General features: G+C 44.3%; 1 protein-coding gene across 2 annotated transcripts in view; it reads right to left on the reverse strand.

Annotated features, from left to right (window-relative positions):
* Positions 1-19,157, reverse strand: part of adamts13 (ADAM metallopeptidase with thrombospondin type 1 motif, 13) — a 72,096-nt gene that overhangs the window by 22,478 nt on the left and 30,461 nt on the right. For both annotated transcript variants that reach the window (XM_073052299.1, XM_073052298.1), the window contains exons 15-20: positions 17,084-17,232; positions 16,323-16,443; positions 7,631-7,711; positions 5,309-5,490; positions 2,773-2,908; positions 896-1,025 (exon numbers count right to left, since the gene is read on the reverse strand). In XM_073052299.1, coding sequence (XP_072908400.1) covers positions 896-1,025; positions 2,773-2,908; positions 5,309-5,490; positions 7,631-7,711; positions 16,323-16,443; positions 17,084-17,232 — 799 coding nt within the window. The remainder of the gene's footprint in view (positions 1-895; positions 1,026-2,772; positions 2,909-5,308; positions 5,491-7,630; positions 7,712-16,322; positions 16,444-17,083; positions 17,233-19,157) is intronic.

Here is a 19,157-nt window from a genome sequence, read left to right on the forward strand (position 1 = left end):
AGTGAGGGTCAGTGTGTGTGGGTCCCGTCCCCCTGTGAGGGTCAGTGTGTGTGTGGGACCCGTCCCCCAGTGAGGGTCAGTGTGTGTGGGACCTGTCCCCCAGTGAGGGTCTGTGTGTGGAACCCATCCCCCAGTGAGGGTCAGTGTGTGTGGGACTTGTCCCCCAGTGAGGGTCAGTGTGTGTGGGACCCATCCCCCAGTGAGGGTCAGTGTGTGTGGGACCCCTCTCCCCAGTGAGGGTCAGTGTGTGTGGAACCTGTCCCCCAGTGAGGGTCAGTGTGTGTGGGACTTGTCCCCCAGTGAGGGTCAGTGTGTGTGGAACCCATCCCCCAGTGAGGGTCAGTGTGTGTGGGACCCGTCCCCCAGTGAGGGTCAGTGTGTGTGTGGGACCCGTCCCCCAGTGAGGGTCAGTGTGTGTGGGACCCGTCTCCCAGTGAGGGTCAGTGTGTGTGGGACCCGTCCCCCAGTGAGGGTCAGTGTGTGTGGGACTTGTCCCCCAGTGAGGGTCAGTGTGTGTGGGACCCGTCCCCCAGTGAGGGTCAGTGTGTGTGGGACTTGTCCCCCAGTGAGGGTCAGTGTGTGTGGAACCCATCCCCCAGTGAGGGTCAGTGTGTGTGGGACCCGTCTCCCAGTGAGGGTCAGTGTGTGTGTGGAACCTGTCCCCCAGTGAGGGTCAGTGTGTGTGGGACTTGTCCCCCAGTGAGGGTCAGTGTGTGTGGGACCCGTCTCCCAGTGAGGGTCAGTGTGTGTGGGACCCATCCCCCAGTGAGGGTCAGTGTGTGTGGGACCCATAGAACATTGTCCTTACATCCCAATAGGAGTCAGCACAGTCAAGTAAGGACAGAGAAAATAGGAAGAACATGGAATTCTGCTGTTGAAGGTTTCACTAACTTACCAGGAAGGGCATTGTGCAGTGTAACAGGATTGCAGCCTGTCAGGTGGCCTCGTTGCCTTGGAGCAGTGCTGCAGTTCCACTTCTTGCCCCAGTTTCTGGTCTCTACACACATAATGAACCCTTGCAGTTCCTGCAATGGTACAAAACATATCATCAAATCCACAGTCATTCAGACCTTCAGATGTCTGGTCACTATGGAAGAATGACATTGGCACAGGGTGTGTGTGTATACAGTGATATTGTGAAGGCATAGTACTAAGTTCAAAATAAATTTATTATCAAAGTCAACACGAGGAAATCTGCAGATGCTGGAAATTCAAGCAACACACACAAAATGCTGGTGGAACACAGCAGGCCAGGCAGCATCTGTAGGGAGAAGTCCTGACGAAGGGTCTCAGCCCAAAACGTTGACAGTGCTTCCCCTTATAGATGCTGCCTGGCCTGCTGTGTTCCAGCATTTTGTGTGTGTTCCTTATTATCAAAGTGCTTCGATATCACCATATACCTGTCTGAGATTCAGTTTCTTGCAGGCTTTCACAGTAGAACAAACAAATGAAACAGAGTCATTAAAAAAATCTACACACAGATACGGACAAACAACCAATGTGCAAAAGAAGACAAACTGTGCAGTGTGTGTATTTGTGAACTCACTCAGCACCTCCACAGAAATGAGAAAATGTGACTGTAAGCAGGAAGATGGTGAGCAACAAGTGAAGCTACCAACAGATGCCACATCACATGAAGGGTGGAGGATTCAAGGGCAGAAGGGAAATGTATGGGTCTTGTTGGTTAAGAAGTGAAGGTAAATAATGGCATGATGGACTGGGATTGTGAAAAAACAGCAGGTAGTAGATCATGGTCAGGTGTGTAAAGATGAGAGTTAAGTGCAGAATGCATTTCCTTTATGTTGAATTCACCAAGATCTAATCAGAATCAGAATCAGGTTTATTATCATCGGCATATGTCGTGAAATTTGTTAGCTTAGCAGCAGCAGCATAATACAATACATAATCTAGAAGAAAAATAAATAAAACAATCAATCAATTACAGTGTACGTATATTGAATAGATTAAATATCATGCAAGAAACAGACATATATATTTGAAAAGTGAGGTAGTGTCCGAGGGTTCAATGTCCATTTAGGAATCGGATGGCAGAGGGGAAGAAGCTGTTTCTGTATCGCTGAGTGTGTGTCTTCAGGCTTCTGTACCTCCTTCCTGATGGTAACAGTGAAAAGGGCATGCCCTGGGTGCTGGAGGTCCTTAATAATGGACGGTGTCTTTCTGAGACACCGCTCCCTGAAGATGTCCTGGCTACTTTGTAGGCTAGTGCCCAAGATGGATCTGACTAGATTTACAACCTTCTGCAGCTTCTTTTGGTCCTGTGCAGTAGCCCCTCCATACCAGACAGTGAGGCAGCCTGTCAGAATGCTCTCCATGGTACATCTATAGAAGTTTTTGAGTGTATTTGATGACATGCCAAATCGCTTCAAACTCCTAATGAAATATAGTTGCTGTCTTGCCTTCTTTATAACTGCATCGATAACTGCATGACATTTAAGTTACTGGAAGAGCGATTAGAGGTTAGTAAAAGTCATAATCTCACTAAATGATGATGGAGATAGAAATGTTCTCCATAATTAAATATACTTAGAAGTATGTTTGATGTACTGTAACTAAAAATGCCACAGACCCAAGAGATGAAAATTGAGAGTAGGCTGGTATGTATTCAATGAATCAGTTAGCCTCCATGTGCTTGTAAAGTTCTCTATTTATATGAATCCTAAATCTATTGGTTTAAGAAATAAAAATTCATGTCACCTCTGCTTAGTATGATGGACATGAGTATTAAGTAAGAGTTTTGATGGGATTTCTCACCTGGCCCGCAGCTTGTTGAACACACCTCAGTAACTGGGAGCCAGATGTACGAATGATCTCGCTTTGCAACATAGAGGCTATACGTGATGTTCGGATTCACAATATCTCCATATTCCTTCCCATATTTCCGATACACCTGAGAAAACAAAAGGTGTAAGCAACTTTATGAATATTTGAAGTGGCCAAATACTCTTATTAAATAGCACATTCGTGTAATTAAATCTTACTATATGAAAACCTCCAGTATGGCAGCCTTTCTCAATAGTCATTGGCAGTGTGGCATTCCCTCAATACTGTCCCTCTGACGGTGTGACACCCTCTCAGTACTGCCACTGTGACGGTGTGACACTCCCTCAGTACCGTCCCTCTGACAGTGTGACACTCCCTCAGTACCGCCCCTCTGACGGTTTGACACTCCCTTAGTACCGTCCTTCCGATGGTGTGACACTCCCTCAGTACCGCCCCTCCGACGGTGTGACACTCCCTCAGTACCGTCCCTCCGACGGTGTGACACTCCCTCAGTACCGCCCCTCTGACGGTGTGACACTCCCTTAGTACCGTCCTTCCGATGGTGTGACACTCCCTCAGTACCGCCCCTCCGACGGTGTGACACTCCCTCAGTACCGTCCCTCCGACGGTGTGACACTCCCTCAGTACTGCCCCTCCGATAGTGTGACACTCCCTCAGTACCATCCCTCTGACTGTGTGGCACTCCCTCAATACTGTCCCTCTGACGGTGTGGCACTCCCTCAGTGCCGTCCCTCTGACGGTGTGACACTCCCTCAGTACTGTCCCTCTGACGGTGTGACACTCCCTCAGTACCGTCCCTCTGACGGTGTGACATTCCCTCAGTACCGTCCCTCTGACGGTGTGACACTCCCTCAGTACTGTCCCTCTGACAGTGTGGCACTCCCTCAGTATTGTCCCTCTGACGGTGTGACACTCCCTCAGTACTGTCCCTCTGACAGTGTGGCACTCCCTCAGTATTGTCCCTCTGACGGTGTGACACTCCCTCAGTACTGTCCCTCTGACAGTGTGGCACTCCCTCAGTATTGTCCCTCTGACGGTGTGACACTCCCTCAGTATTGTCCCTCTGACGGTGTGACACTCCCTCAGTACCAACACTCAGGCCTGATCAACAACCTGTGGGCCAGGTGAGACATTCCACTAAACACCCACCTTGCTGCCCCCTTCGCCCCCACCTGGCCCTGTGAAAATCCACTCTGTCAAGGCCCAGGAGTAAACCCGGAGGAGATTGTACAAATACCCTGCTCTTCTCAGGACCTCTTGCACTTGTAATGGGCACCATTGATCACCTTGTCAATTGGGGTTGACTTAGTCATTTAATTCTAATACTCCATGAACTTCAAAAAACCCGGGGGCACCGTCACATATCCAGCAGTGTGAGAAGTGGTTATCTCACCGTTGTATCTGACTTTGCCACTCCCCTGCCCCGGAACTCTGACGAGCTGAGCCGGCACTTGACACATATTCCCAGCCTGTGTAATTTGTACATGATATGGCTGAACTTTGAGATTCAGAACTTTTTTTCCCTTTCCCCACACAACTCTTCCTTTCCTTAAGAACACAGTGTGAGGAGCCATAAGTCATTAATTCTAAAGCAGGTTCAATGAATAATTTATACCCTCGCTCTGGTTTTCGAGCGGCATCATTGCCTTTACTGATGCAGCAGCTCCTTGGGCATGTTACCAAACTAAGGATCCTCATCCCAGTTAACAGAAACCACAGCAGATGTTCCTGAACCTTTACCTTTCTTGCTCAAGCTTATCGCCATGCCTTATGATTATAGTTTTACCAGTGTCCACAATAAGAGATTAGGAAGAGTTCGTTTGCTACCACACCTTTCAGACAGCCCCAATCCAGATATCCAGGGTGGGTGGGGGGTGCGGGGCGTCGAGCACAATAGTGTAGTGCTTAGTGTAACACTACTATCAGTGCCAGCGATCAGCGATCGGGGTTCGATTCCCGCTGCTTCCAGTTTGTGACCGTGTGGATTTCCTCCCACTTTCCAAAGACACGCCAGTCAGGGTTAGTCAGCTGTGGGAACACTACATCAATGCCAGAAGCAATGTCACGCTTGCGGGCTGCCCAGCATGATCGTCGCTGATTTGGTTTGATGCAAACTAAGCACTTTACTGTGTCACTTGACGTACATGTGACAAATAAAGCTAATCTTTATCTTTATTGTGTCCTTTCCAGTACACTTGACTAACATTCCTGCAGTCACATCATAATTTGGCTTTGAAGTCTGGCCAACACCACCTAATAAGAAAAGGAACAAAGCTGTACACCAGGACCAATACAGTACTCCCCAAGCACTCCTTTGGTGCTGGCCTTCTGCCCCTCTGAGAATGCAGAACTCTTCCCACAATACCTCCAGTGGTACACTTTGCTCCCGAGAAACAGCACGGGCAGATAAGCTGTGTGGCCAGTTTCCATTGCCCCCTGGACTGAAGCATTGGAAAATATTTGTATGGGGCAATTTCTGAATGATTTTATATTTTCTCCCCCTCACCTGTATTTCAATGGCTTCAGCTGTGGGTCCATTGATGATGATCTCCTCATAGGCTGGCAGGTTTTGCTGGGTGAGATACAGCCTGTACACAATTCTGTTGTCCTCCAGGTTGCTCGGATATGATGTGTTGAGTGAAATCTTCTTGGCTCCGCCAATCACATATTGACCCTTAACTTTCACACCTGCAATAAAAACTTACATTCATACAGTAGGACTCGATAGACCACGGATTTGCACCTTGGAAAGTTTCTAGGGCGCAAGCCTGGGCAAGGTTTTTTTTATGGAAGACTGGCAGTTGCCCAAGCTGCAAGTCTCCCCTCTCCATGCCACCGATGTTGTCCAAGGGAAGGGCATTAGGACCCATACAGCTTGGCACCGGTGTCGTCGCAGAGCAATGTGTGGTTAAGTGCCTTGCTCAAGGACACACACGCAAGCCTCAGCCAAGGCTCGAACTAGTGACCTTCAGATAACTAGACGAACGCCTTAACCACTTGGCCATGCACCAACACACATTCATATAACACTTCTAATAAACCCGGGCACACAGAAATCCATCAGACAAATGTCGCAACGCTAGATAACATAATACAACATTCAGACTAAAGTTGTGAAAATTATTATGATAAAAAAGAGTTAGACATTGAGAGAGAGAGAGAGAGAGAGAGAGAGAGAATGAGAGAGTTTGAGTGAGTGAGAGAGAATGAGAGTGAGTGAGAGTTTGAGTGAGTGAGAAAGAGTAAGAGTTTGAGAGTGAGAGAGAGTGAAAATGAATGAATTCCAGTCTTTCAGCTCAGGTGGTTGATATAACTAGGTTATGCAGGAGGATCGGATTGAAAAAAGGTTGCAGAGTTAGTGAAAATGTAAGTTTTATCCACTCCCTTCCCACCTATTTGGATCCAAAAAGGTTTTAATTTCCAAATGGCAAAGGTCACATTCCTGAGCTTGCCACATCTCCTTTAATTATGCAGATTAGACATTTCACTATTAAAAAATGACATGTGGCCAATGGAATTACCACAATATTTTCTTCCTCTGTTGTTCATTCACAGCTTGGAAGATTTTGCAGATTATAGACATGGTCTCTAAGTAAGAAGAGGGTAAGTAGGTGGCTCAATACAAATATTTAATAATGTGATGTGGGTATCATTGGCAAGAGTATTTGCCCTTGTTGGACAAAGTGCTCAAGAATTTAGTCTGACCTTTCCATATAAGAACGGTGTATGACTTGGGAGGGAAACTGCATCTGAGAGGTGATCCTATACACCACTGTCTTGGGTCTTTAGAGTGGTGGAGTTCCCAGGTTTGGGAGGTGCTGGACAAGCAGACTGTGCAAATAGTTGTACAGTTTTTTTTGTAGATGGTACTTATTACATCCACTGCATGCCGATAGCGTACTGACATATCTGAGGCTTCCATTGGTCAGTGTTGATCATGGATGTTGTGTCCTGGCTGTTCAGATATGCAAGTCTCGGCAGTACGATATGGAGAGCACGCTCCCCCTCTCCTCACATTTGATGAACCCGAAGGAACGGCAGAGACCGATACAGTTCGGCACCAGCAGTGTCACAGGAGTTGCCAGTCAGCGTTGAACTCAACGTCGGACTGCCTTAAAGACTCCAGCTCCAGATTTTTCCCTCGGGGTTTACTCCCAAAGCCTTCCCCATGAGTGGGTATTGCCACAAGGCAGTGGAGGTTTGAGATAAGAATACTCCTAGATGAGCTGCCAACCACGGCTGATGAGCCCCTCTGCCCAAAGTGACTGGTTTTAAGGCACCTTTTCCCCTTCTCCTGTCAGTAGAAATGTTTCCATCGGGCTTAGTAGCTAAGCCACATGTGTTGACCAGGAGCTGGACTTGATTATCAGAGGCTACTTGAGATGCATGCCATTGGGAGCGATTAATAGGTGGTGGGAACGTATATAGTGTTGTTAATTATGAATTTGATGGAGATCAAAATAGATACTTCCACTTCTAGAGCTGAAAATCTAGTACTGTCAGTACAAGATGGTCCTTAGTCAGTCCAATAGAAATCCCAGGGAGTGATGAGAATAGAATTTGCTACCAAGTGTTAATTCAAATGAATAGATGGATGCAGAAAGGGTGGTTGAATAAACACATGAAAAGGCAAAGAATAGATGAATATATTAGTGAGATGAGAAGTGTTATTAATCTGTAGAAATGTTACACAATTCTAAATAAATTTGATCTAACACCATTTAGAAGGTTTGAATGATAATCCCTCTCCTTCACCAGTCATCTTCCTCCTGGTTTTGGTAATGAGTAACTCCATGTAATGACTGAAACCTTTTCGCTGGTAACTTACCTAGATGAGAGAACATAGCCTGCCTGTTGGAAACTCGGACATTGGTAGAACGTGTTGGGACTGTGAGGAAAGTAACATACTCTGCAATTCAAAAGTAAGAACATAATCAGTTGCACATTGTTGCAGAAAGTCTTGCTGAATTAAAATTGCTGCAATGACTGGCTGTCAGTGAATGTGCTACTGCCCTTAGGCCAGCACAGGATAGAGGGATGAATATTGGGGGTCACTTTTTCTCATCGTACAGTATTCCCCTGTAAGATTGTGAGCATTGTGTGTTTGCAGTTTCAACATCCAAGCTTAATCAGGCAAGATCGAAAATCACTATATGAGCACCCCAAATGTGCTGATTTATACAGGGATGCTGATTGATCGGATCAGTGACTACAGATTGATTCTCCATCCAGCCTCCAGCACTATTATTCTTCAGTGAGTTGAGACAAAGAGCAGACAAGCAGATTAAAAATAGAATAGAATGGGGCCTATTGCTTTTAATTTAGCAGAGTGAGCGGTGATCCCTTTGGGATGTATAAAACTCTTGGAAAGCTTGGCCAGTTAGAAGTTTTGATATAGTTTCTTCTATCTGGAAACTAATATTGTCTGAACGAACCAGGCAGGTCACAGTCTCAAAATAAGAGATCAGACATGTAGTTCTGATTTGTTTTTTTTTTACTAAAAGGCTGTAAATCACTGTCCAGAAGACTCTGAATGCTTGGCCAAATTAATTTATTTAAGCCTTAAAAAACAGATGTTTGGATACTGGGATATCAAGGAATATGATGATGGGCAGGCAATGGAATAGGAACTGGCTTGAGAACCCATACAGCTCACTCCTGTATCTTCTGGAATGGACACTATAACTTTGCCCCAGTCATCTGCACAAGAAAATGTGAATTTCATTAGTGTTAGATGAGTAAAAGCAACAACCCATTACTGCATCTTCTTGCTTCCCTGGAGCACTCCAACCAAACAGTATTCCCCTGACTGTGACCAACCGAACCAAAGCTGGCTGGTGGCTCAGACCCTCCCTTACTGCAGAGAGTCTAGCAGACCCTTTGTTCAGTGTGTGAACTTCCAAGCAGGAGTTTCTTAGCCCACCGATCTTGCATTGAAACCCAGGATAAAGGTTCGTCATCTTAATTACCTGCTCCACCCCGTTTATCAGAGCACCAGAGTGACAGCAGCACATCAAAGTGATGTTACAAAAAAAGCCACCCCTTACTGCACAGCGTCACTCTTCGCAAGAAACTTCCCACTTCCACTCGGTTCATTCTAATGATATCAGCGTCTCTACAATAAACTGCCCACTTCCACTCAGTTCATTTTAACGATATCAGCGTCTCTACAATAAACTTGCCATTTCTACTTGGTTCATTCTAATGATATCAGCGTCTCTACAATAAACTTCCCACTTCCACTCGGTTCATTCTAACAATATCAGCGTCTCTACAATAAACTTCCCATTTCTACTCGGTTCATTCTAACTATATCAGCGTCTCTACAATAAACTTCCCATTTCCACTTGGTTCATTCTAACGATATCAGCGTCTCTACAATAAACTTCCCATTTCTACTCGGTTCATTCTAACTATATCGGCGTCTCTACAATAAACCTCCCATTTCCTCTCAGTTCATTCTAACGATATCAGCGTCTCCACAATAAACTTCCCATTTCCACTCAGTTCATTCTAACGACATCAGCGTCTCTACAATAAACTTCCCATTTCCACTCAGTTCATTCTAACGACATCAGCATCTCTACAATAAACTTCCCATTTCCACTTGGTTCATTCTAATGATATCAGCGTCTCTACAATAAACTTCCCATTTCCACTCGGTTCATTCTAACGACATCAGCTTCTCTACAATAAACTTCCCATTTCCTCTCAGTTCATTCTAACGATATCAGTGTCTCCACAATAAACTTCCCACTTCCACTCGGTTCATTCTAACGATATCAGCGTCTCTACAATAAACTTCCCACTTCCACTCGGTTCATTCTAACGATATCAGTGTCTCCACAATAAACTTCCCACTTCCACTTGGTTCATTCTAACGATATCAGCATCTCTACAATAAACTTCCCACTTCCACTCGGTTCATTCTAACGATATCAGCGTCTCTACAATAAACTTCCCATTTCCACTCGGTTCATTCTAACGACATCAGCGTCTCTACAATAAACTTCCCATTTCCACTCGGTTCATTCTAACGATATCAGCATCTCTACAATAAACTTCCCACTTCCACTCGGTTCATTCTAACGATATCAGCGTCTCTACAATAAACTTCCCATTTCCACTCGGTTCATTCTAACGACATCAGCGTCTCTACAATAAACTTCCCATTTCCACTCGGTTCATTCTAACGATATCAGCATCTCTACAATAAACTTCCCACTTCCACTCGGTTCATTCTAACGATATCAGCGTCTCTACAATAAACTTCCCATTTCCACTCGGTTCATTCTAATGACATCAGCGTCTCTACAATAAACTTCCCATTTCCACTCGGTTCATTCTAACGATATCAGCGTCTCTACAATAAACTTCCCATTTTCACTCGGTTCATTCTAACGATATCAGCGTCTCTACAATAAACTTCCCACTTCCACTGGGTTCATTCTAACGATATCAGCGTCTCTACAATAAACTTCCCATTTCCACTCGGTTCATTCTAACGACATCAGCTTCTCTACAATAAACTTCCCATTTCCACTCGGTTCATTCTAACAATATCAGCGTCTCTACAATAAACCTCCCATTTCCACTCAGTTCATTCTAACGATATCAGTGTCTCTACAATAAACTTCCCATTTCTACTCGGTTCATTCTAACTATATCAGCGTCTCTACAATAAACTTCCCATTTCAGTTCATTCTAACGATATCAGCATCTGTCTCTACAATAAACTTCCCACTTCCACTGGGTTCATTCTAACGATATCAGCGTCTCTACATTAAACCTCCCATTTCCTCTCAGTTCATTCTAACGATATCAGTGTCTCCACAATAAACTTCCCACTTCCACTTGGTTCATTCTAACGATATCAGCGTCTCTACAATAAACCTCCCATTTCCTCTCAGTTCATTCTAACGATATCAGCGTCTCCACAATAAACTTCCCATTTCCACTCGGTTCATTCTAACGACATCAGCGTCTCTACAATAAACTTCCCATTTCCACTCGGTTCATTCTAACGACATCAGCATCTCTACAATAAACTTCCCATTTCCACTAGGTTCATTCTAACGATATCAGCGTCTCTACAATAAACTTCCCATTTCCACTCGGTTCATTCTAACGACATCAGCGTCTCTACAATAAACTTCCCATTTCCACTTGGTTCATTCTAACGATATCAGCATCTCTACAATAAACTTCCCATTTCCACTCGGTTCATTCTAACGATATCAGCGTCTCTACAATAAACCTCCCATTTCCTCTCAGTTCATTCTAACGATATCAGCGTCTCCACAATAAACTTCCCATTTCCACTCGGTTCATTCTAACGACATCAGCGTCTCCACAATAAACTTCCCATTTCCACTCGGTTCATTCTAACGACATCAGCGTCTCTACAATAAACTTCCCATTTCCACTCGGTTCATTCTAACGACATCAGCATCTCTACAATAAACTTCCCATTTCCACTAGGTTCATTCTAACGATATCAGCGTCTCTACAATAAACTTCCCATTTCCACTCGGTTCATTCTAACGACATCAGCGTCTCTACAATAAACTTCCCATTTCCACTTGGTTCATTCTAACGATATCAGCATCTCTACAATAAACTTCCCATTTCCACTCGGTTCATTCTAACGATATCAGCGTCTCTACAATAAACTTCCCACTTCCACTCGGTTCATTCTAACGATATCAGCGTCTCTACAATAAACTTCCCACTTCCACTTGGTTCATTCTAACGATATCAGGGTCTCTACAATAAACTTCCCACTTCCACTTGGTTCATTCTAACGATATCAGCGTCTCTACAATAAACCTCCCATTTCCTCTCAGTTCATTCTAACGATATCAGTGCCTCTACAATAAACTTCCCATTTCCACTCGGTTCATTCTAATGACATCAGCTTCTCTACAATAAACTTCCCATTTCCTTCGTTTCATTCTAACAATATCAGCGTCTCTACAATAAACCTCCCATTTCCTCTCAGTTCATTCTAACGATATCAGTGTCTCCACAATAAACTTCCCACTTCCACTCGGTTCATTCTAACGATATCAGCGTCTCTACAATAAACTTCCCATTTCCACTCGGTTCATTCTAACGATATCAGCGTCTCTACAATAAACTTCCCACTTCCACTTGGTTCATTCTAAAGATATCAGGGTCTCTACAATAAACTTCCCATTTCTACTCGGTTCATTCTAACGATATCAGCGTCTCTACAATAAACCTCCCATTTCCTCTCAGTTCATTCTAACGATATCAGTGTCTCCACAATAAACTTCCCACTTCCACTTGGTTCATTCTAACGATATCAGCGTCTCTACAATAAACCTCCCATTTCCTCTCAGTTCATTCTAACGATATCAGCGTCTCCACAATAAACTTCCCATTTCCACTCGGTTCTTTCTAACGACATCAGCGTCTCTACAATAAACTTCCCATTTCCTCTCAGTTCATTCTAACGATATCAGTGTCTCCACAATAAACTTCCTACTTCCACTCGGTTCATTCTAACGATATCAGTGTCTCCACAATAAACTTCCCACTTCCACTCGGTTCATTCTAACGATATCAGCGTCTCTACAATAAACTTCCCACTTCCACTTGGTTCATTCTAACGATATCAGGGTCTCTACAATAAACTTCCCATTTCTACTCGGTTCATTCTAACTATATCAGCGTCTCTACAATAAACTTCCCATTTCCTCTCGGTTCATTCTAACGATATCAGCATCTGTCTCTACAATAAACTTCCCACTTCCACTTGGTTCATTCTAACGATATCAGCGTCTCTACAATAAACCTCCCATTTCCTCTCAGTTCATTCTAACGATATCAGTGTCTCCACAATAAACTTCCCACTTCCACTTGGTTCATTCTAACGATATCAGCGTCTCTACAATAAACCTCCCATTTCCTCTCAGTTCATTCTAACGATATCAGCGTCTCCACAATAAACTTCCCATTTCCACTCGGTTCATTCTAACGACATCAGCGTCTCTACAATAAACTTCCCATTTCCACTCGGTTCATTCTAACGACATCAGCATCTCTACAATAAACTTCCCATTTCCACTCGGTTCATTCTAACGATATCAGCGTCTCTACAATAAACCTCCCATTTCCTCTCAGTTCATTCTAACGATATCAGTGTCTCCACAATAAACTTCCTACTTCCACTCGGTTCATTCTAACGATATCAGTGTCTCCACAATAAACTTCCCACTTCCACTCGGTTCATTCTAACGATATCAGCGTCTCTACAATAAACTTCCCACTTCCACTTGGTTCATTCTAACGATATCAGGGTCTCTACAATAAACTTCCCATTTCTACTCGGTTCATTCTAACTATATCAGCGTCTCTACAATAAACTTCCCATTTCCTCTCGGTTCATTCTAACGATATCAGCATCTGTCTCTACAATAAACTTCCCACTTCCACTTGGTTCATTCTAACGATATCAGCGTCTCTACAATAAACCTCCCATTTCCTCTCAGTTCATTCTAACGATATCAGTGTCTCCACAATAAACTTCCCACTTCCACTTGGTTCATTCTAACGATATCAGCGTCTCTACAATAAACCCATTTCCTCTCAGTTCATTCTAACGATATCAGTGCCTCTACAATAAACTTCCCATTTCCACTCGGTTCATTCTAATGACATCAGCTTCTCTACAATAAACTTCCCATTTCCTTCGTTTCATTCTAACAATATCAGCGTCTCTACAATAAACCTCCCATTTCCTCTCAGTTCATTCTAACGATATCAGTGTCTCCACAATAAACTTCCCACTTCCACTCGGTTCATTCTAACGATATCAGCATCTCTACAATAAACTTCCCATTTCCACTCGGTTCATTCTAACGATATCAGCGTCTCTACAATAAACTTCCCACTTCCACTTGGTTCATTCTAACGATATCAGGGTCTCTACAATAAACTTCCCATTTCTACTCGGTTCATTCTAACGATATCAGCGTCTCTACAATAAACCTCCCATTTCCTCTCAGTTCATTCTAACGATATCAGTGTCTCCACAATAAACTTCCCACTTCCACTTGGTTCATTCTAACGATATCAGCGTCTCTACAATAAACCTCCCATTTCCTCTCAGTTCATTCTAACGATATCAGCGTCTCCACAATAAACTTCCCATTTCCACTCGGTTCTTTCTAACGACATCAGCGTCTCTACAATAAACTTCCCATTTCCACTCGGTTCATTCTAACGACATCAGCATCTCTACAATAAACTTCCCATTTCCACTCGGTTCATTCTAACGATATCAGCGTCTCTACAATAAACTTCCCATTTCCACTCGGTTCATTCTAATGACATCAGCGTCTCTACAATAAACTTCCCATTTCCACTCGGTTCATTCTAACGACATCAGCATCTCTACAATAAACTTCCCATTTCCACTCGGTTCATTCTAATGACATCAGCGTCTCTACAATAAACTTCCCATTTCCACTCGGTTCATTCTAACGATATCAGCGTCTCTACAATAAACTTCCCATTTCCACTCGGTTCATTCTAATGACATCAGCGTCTCTACAATAAACTTCCCATTTCCACTCGGTTCATTCTAATGACATCAGTGTCTCTACAATAAACTTCCCATTTCCACTCGGTTCATTCTAACGACATCAGCGTCTCTACAATAAACTTCCCATTTCCACTCGGTTCATTCTAACAATATCAGCGTCTCTACAATAAACCTCCCATTTCCTCTCAGTTCATTCTAACGATATCAGTGTCTCCACAATAAACTTCCCACTTCCACTCGGTTCATTCTAATGACATCAGCGTCTCTACAATAACCTTCCCATTTCCACTTGGTTCATTCTAACGACATCAGCATCTCTACAATAAACTTCCCATTTCCACTCGGTTCATTCTAACGATATCAGTGTCTCTTTACCCACCACACCAAAATGTTCTCACCAAAATCATCTCCGTCATCGTGAGTACATCTGATACTTGCTAATAGCGGTAGAGGTATGCTACAGTTGTCTAAAGCTGTGTTTAGGGTCCAGCTGGTCAACATACTTAATCTGAGTACTGCACCTCAGGAAGTTTGCATTGGCCTTGGAATGGGTGCAGAACAGAATCACAAGATTGACACTAGACTAAAGAGCGTCGGTTGCATAAACCAGCCTTATAGATTCTGATGGAAGGTTACCAGTCTTAAATATCATATGCTTCTTTGCGCGTTTTCCAATACCTTCCGTTTTTTATTATTTTGGCCACTTGAATTTAGATAAAGGATGGTCTAACGCAGAGGTTCCCAACATTTATTATGCCATGAACCAATATCCTTAAGCAAAGGGTCAGTGGACCCCAGACTGCAAACCCCTGGTCTAACCCTTAATCTAAGTTTAATAGTTGTCAGGATGGAGCTCCCAGGACTGGACACCATCTATTCCAGCAGACTCAGGAGGAAAGCAATCAGCATAACCAGAGACACCACACACCCCGGCCACTCCCTGTTTGACCCGCTGCCGTCCAGCAAAAAGTTCCGGACACTAAAAGCCAGAACAAATAGACTGAGGAACAGCTTCTACCCCAGAGCTGTGGCCTCCATCACACCACTCCCACAGAACAATGACTGAAACTGTGAGCACACACAAGGACTCAAATACTTGCACTAACGGCACTTTGTGCATTACTGTGATATTCTGGTGCTGCTGCAACTTATTTTCTGCTACTTATCTATTCAATACTGTTTTTCTATTACTGTCTTGTTTTCATCTACCGCTTTGTTTGATTGCCTGAGAGGAAACCAAACAGTTTCATTGTACCTATGTATAATGACAATAAAGATCAATCAATTCAATTCAAAATATATTCTACTATTGTTAGTAGAATCTCAGATGGGGAAGAGAGGGCATACAGGAGCGGGATATACCAGCTAGTTGAGAGGTGTTGCAGCAACAACCTTGCACTCAGCGTCAGTAAGATGAAAGAGCTGATTGTGGACTTCAGGAAGAGTAAGACAAAGGAACATGAACCAGTCCTCATAGGGGAATCAGAAGTGGAGAGAGTGAGCAATTTCAAGTTCCTGGGTGTCAATGTCTCTGAGGATCTAACCTGGTCCCAACATACCGATGTGGCTATAAAGAAGACAAGACAGCAACTATATTTCATTAGGAGTTTGAAGGGATTTGGTTTGTCACCTCAAACAGTTGAAAATTTCTATAGATGTACTGTGGAGAGCATTCTGACAGGCTGCATCACTGTCTGGTATTGAGAGGGGTGGGGGGTACTGCTACCCGTTTTCGGGACTGGATAGGAAAAGGGAAGATTGCAAAATAAAAAGGAGCGGGGCGGGGAAGGAGGCTAGCTGGAAGGTGATAGGTGAAGGCAGGAGGGTGGGGACATGCAAGTGCTGGAGAAGAAGGAATCTGATAGGAGGGGGAAGTATTAGGCAAGTCAGAGGCTGCCTTTCACTGCATTACCCAATGCTACAAGGCTTCCTCACAAGTCATAGTTACCCTGGGTAGTCCCCTCAGTGTAGGAACCAACTAGCTTCTGGCAGCTGGAGTTGTCACCACCACAAACCATGCAGCTGTCCCACATCTGGCCAGAGTCCAGCTTTCCATCACAGCCGAATGCCTACAAGCAAAACAAAATAAATGACGCTCAGTCAGAAAAGAGGGTGGAAGACGATGAATAAATTACACAGATCGCAAGGGAGAGTGAAGGAGTCATGAGGGCCAGGGGGCTGAGGGATATTTAGGGGTGAATGACAATGGCTGAGAAGGTGGTGAGGGACATGCGGCTGGGGGAGGGTGTGTGTGTGTGTGTGTGTGTGTGTGTGTGTGTGTGTGTGTGTGTGTGTGTGTGTGTGTGTGTGTGTGTGTGTGTGTGTGTGTGTGTGTGTGTGTGTGTGTGTGTGTGTGTGTGTGTGTGTGTGTGTGTGTAAAGGTGGAGCTGTGAAGGGTGAGGAGTGGAGTGACAGGATTTGAGAAGTCACGGTTGTGACCGTGTAGGGGAAGGCAGAGGTGAGGAACTACAACGCTGAGTGATAATGGAGAGTGTTAGGGGCAGGGAAGGGGGAAAGCACTGGATGAAAACAAGAGATGGTGCCTATGCACAGAATGACGAGCACTGGACATGAATGACAGGACTCTGTCACTAGGAGTCCAGTGAAAATGACTTGAGGTGAGGAGATACTTGTCAATTGTGGGCATGAACAGGTTGGGCTGAAAAGCTTGTTTCTATGCTATATGTATTATTCTACGACTCAAATTACCCTGCAATTTCCTTTAACACAGAGATTGTACAATGCTGTTGTCTCCAAGTTACTCGACTCACATCTGGTTCCATCCACAAAACTGTCCCCCCGACTCAGCATGAAATTCTTGCCCTCCACTCGGCACATGTACTTACACAGCAAGCTACCTGGTAATGGACAAAGGCAGAGCGTTAATACAGGGCACCTGGGCCAACAAATCAAGACCATACACAGATCCCATGCAATTCCATTACTGCAATACAGTTCATCGCCAGGAGTGAGTGAGTGAGAGTGAGAGTGAGAGAGAGAGAGAGAGAGAGTGTGTGTGTGTGTGAGAGAGAGAGAGAGAGATTGTGTGTTTTTATTACAGTTTCTGGGATACTTTTCTCCATATGCACTGCAGTTCTGGATTGCAAGGTGAGTAACAAGGGCAGTGTGAGACAGAAAATGGGCAAGAGATGCTTGGGAGGACAGTTAGGGGGGCAGATTGTGAGGTGGTGGGCTCCTTCGGCTCTTTATGCTGAGATTCTCAACGTTCCCAATGTATGGATCAAAGATCTCATTGTTGTACTGAATACTCCTTTGAGCAGTCACGAGTCAGAATTTCTAGGAGCCAACACAGATTCATACAGCACTGGAACTGGCCCTTAACCCACCAACCTATCCATATTGATTCCATTTCCCTGATTGGCCTGTAGCTTGTGACTCATACTTGTCCAATACTTTTAACATGTTTAGAGACTAACTGCCTCCACTGCCATCTCAGGGAATGTAACAACCCCTTGGATGAAAAAAAAATCACCTCCTCTCACCAAAAACTATATCTTCATCTTAGACATCTATGCCATAAGAAACTGTTTCTTACTATCTACCCTATCCTTGCCTCTAGCTTCTTCAAAGACGCAAAACTTCTCCTCCATCCACCTAATCATCTCTTACCATGACAGGGCTGTGAGTACATGGTCTGCCTTGGTAATCTCTTGTCAGCCTTGCAAAAGACATGGCCCACCCAGCGAGTAGTCTCAAAGTGGGAGATATTAGCCAGGGAGAGGTTGCTGACAATGGTTTGCTTATCCTCCCAATGGACGGATGATTTTGTGGGGATAGTGTCAGTGTTATCTCTCCAGTCCTTTGAAGTGCCTGTTGTCAGAAGCACGAAGCTTTGGGTCACAGATGGCTGGAAGTCCATGTGCTTTGTGCCAGATTTGAGGTCTTGATCTTCTAACACCCGTTCCTCAGACGACCATGGCCTTGCTGGTGTACCAAAGGCACTGGTGAATTTCATCAACAATGCCTTCTGTCACTAGGCTTTCTGTCAAAATATATGAATTTCCAAAGATCTCATCATGTCAACAGGTGATATTGTGTACTGGGGACAGGTTTGTCGAGGATATTTGTTTTGTAAGTGTTGAATGTGAGGCCCATCCTTTTGTTTGCTCCAGCAAATGAGCTGACGATGATATGCACGTACAAGCAATGTCCTCATTGATCAATTCAACTGCTAAAGTTGGAGAGATCTTGGTTCAGAATGGAGGTGAACAGTGCAGTGGGACACTTGTTGGAGATGAAGTGTAGCCCTTAGCAAGAAAGAGTGATAAGGATTTTGGGCCAGTGAAACACCCTTGCCTAACACCAGTCTTCACCTAGATTGGATCTGATGTGCAGTTTTGATCACAGTTTGTCTGCTCAGATAAAGTACAAATTTGAGGAAAGTGCTTTGCAATCCCTCTTACTGGAGGTTCAAAGACTTCATTGAGGTAAAAAAGCAAACAGCATGTTGAGTGGTTGTGTAGCTCCAAGCATTTCCCTTGTAGTGGTGTAGTGGCACCGGTGCCCGACTGAGAGGCAAGTGGTCCGGGGTTCGAATCCGGCTGGCACTTTACATGTTTTCCATCTGTGCTGGTTTGAGTGTTGGGCGTCGAGCTGGCAACTCGGCCTCGTAAAAAACAGACAAAAAAAGTCCTAAAGAAATAGCAAGGTTGCTGCTCAGTGGGTCACATGACACGGAAAGGAACAACAACAAGCTGCTCCCTTGAAGTTATTGTACTGTGGAATTGTCTCTGGGCTGAAGAATCCACACTGCGATTTAGAC

This window comes from Hemitrygon akajei, chromosome 7 (assembly GCF_048418815.1).
Source record: "Hemitrygon akajei chromosome 7, sHemAka1.3, whole genome shotgun sequence".
NCBI classification, from domain to species: domain Eukaryota; kingdom Metazoa; phylum Chordata; class Chondrichthyes; order Myliobatiformes; family Dasyatidae; genus Hemitrygon; species Hemitrygon akajei.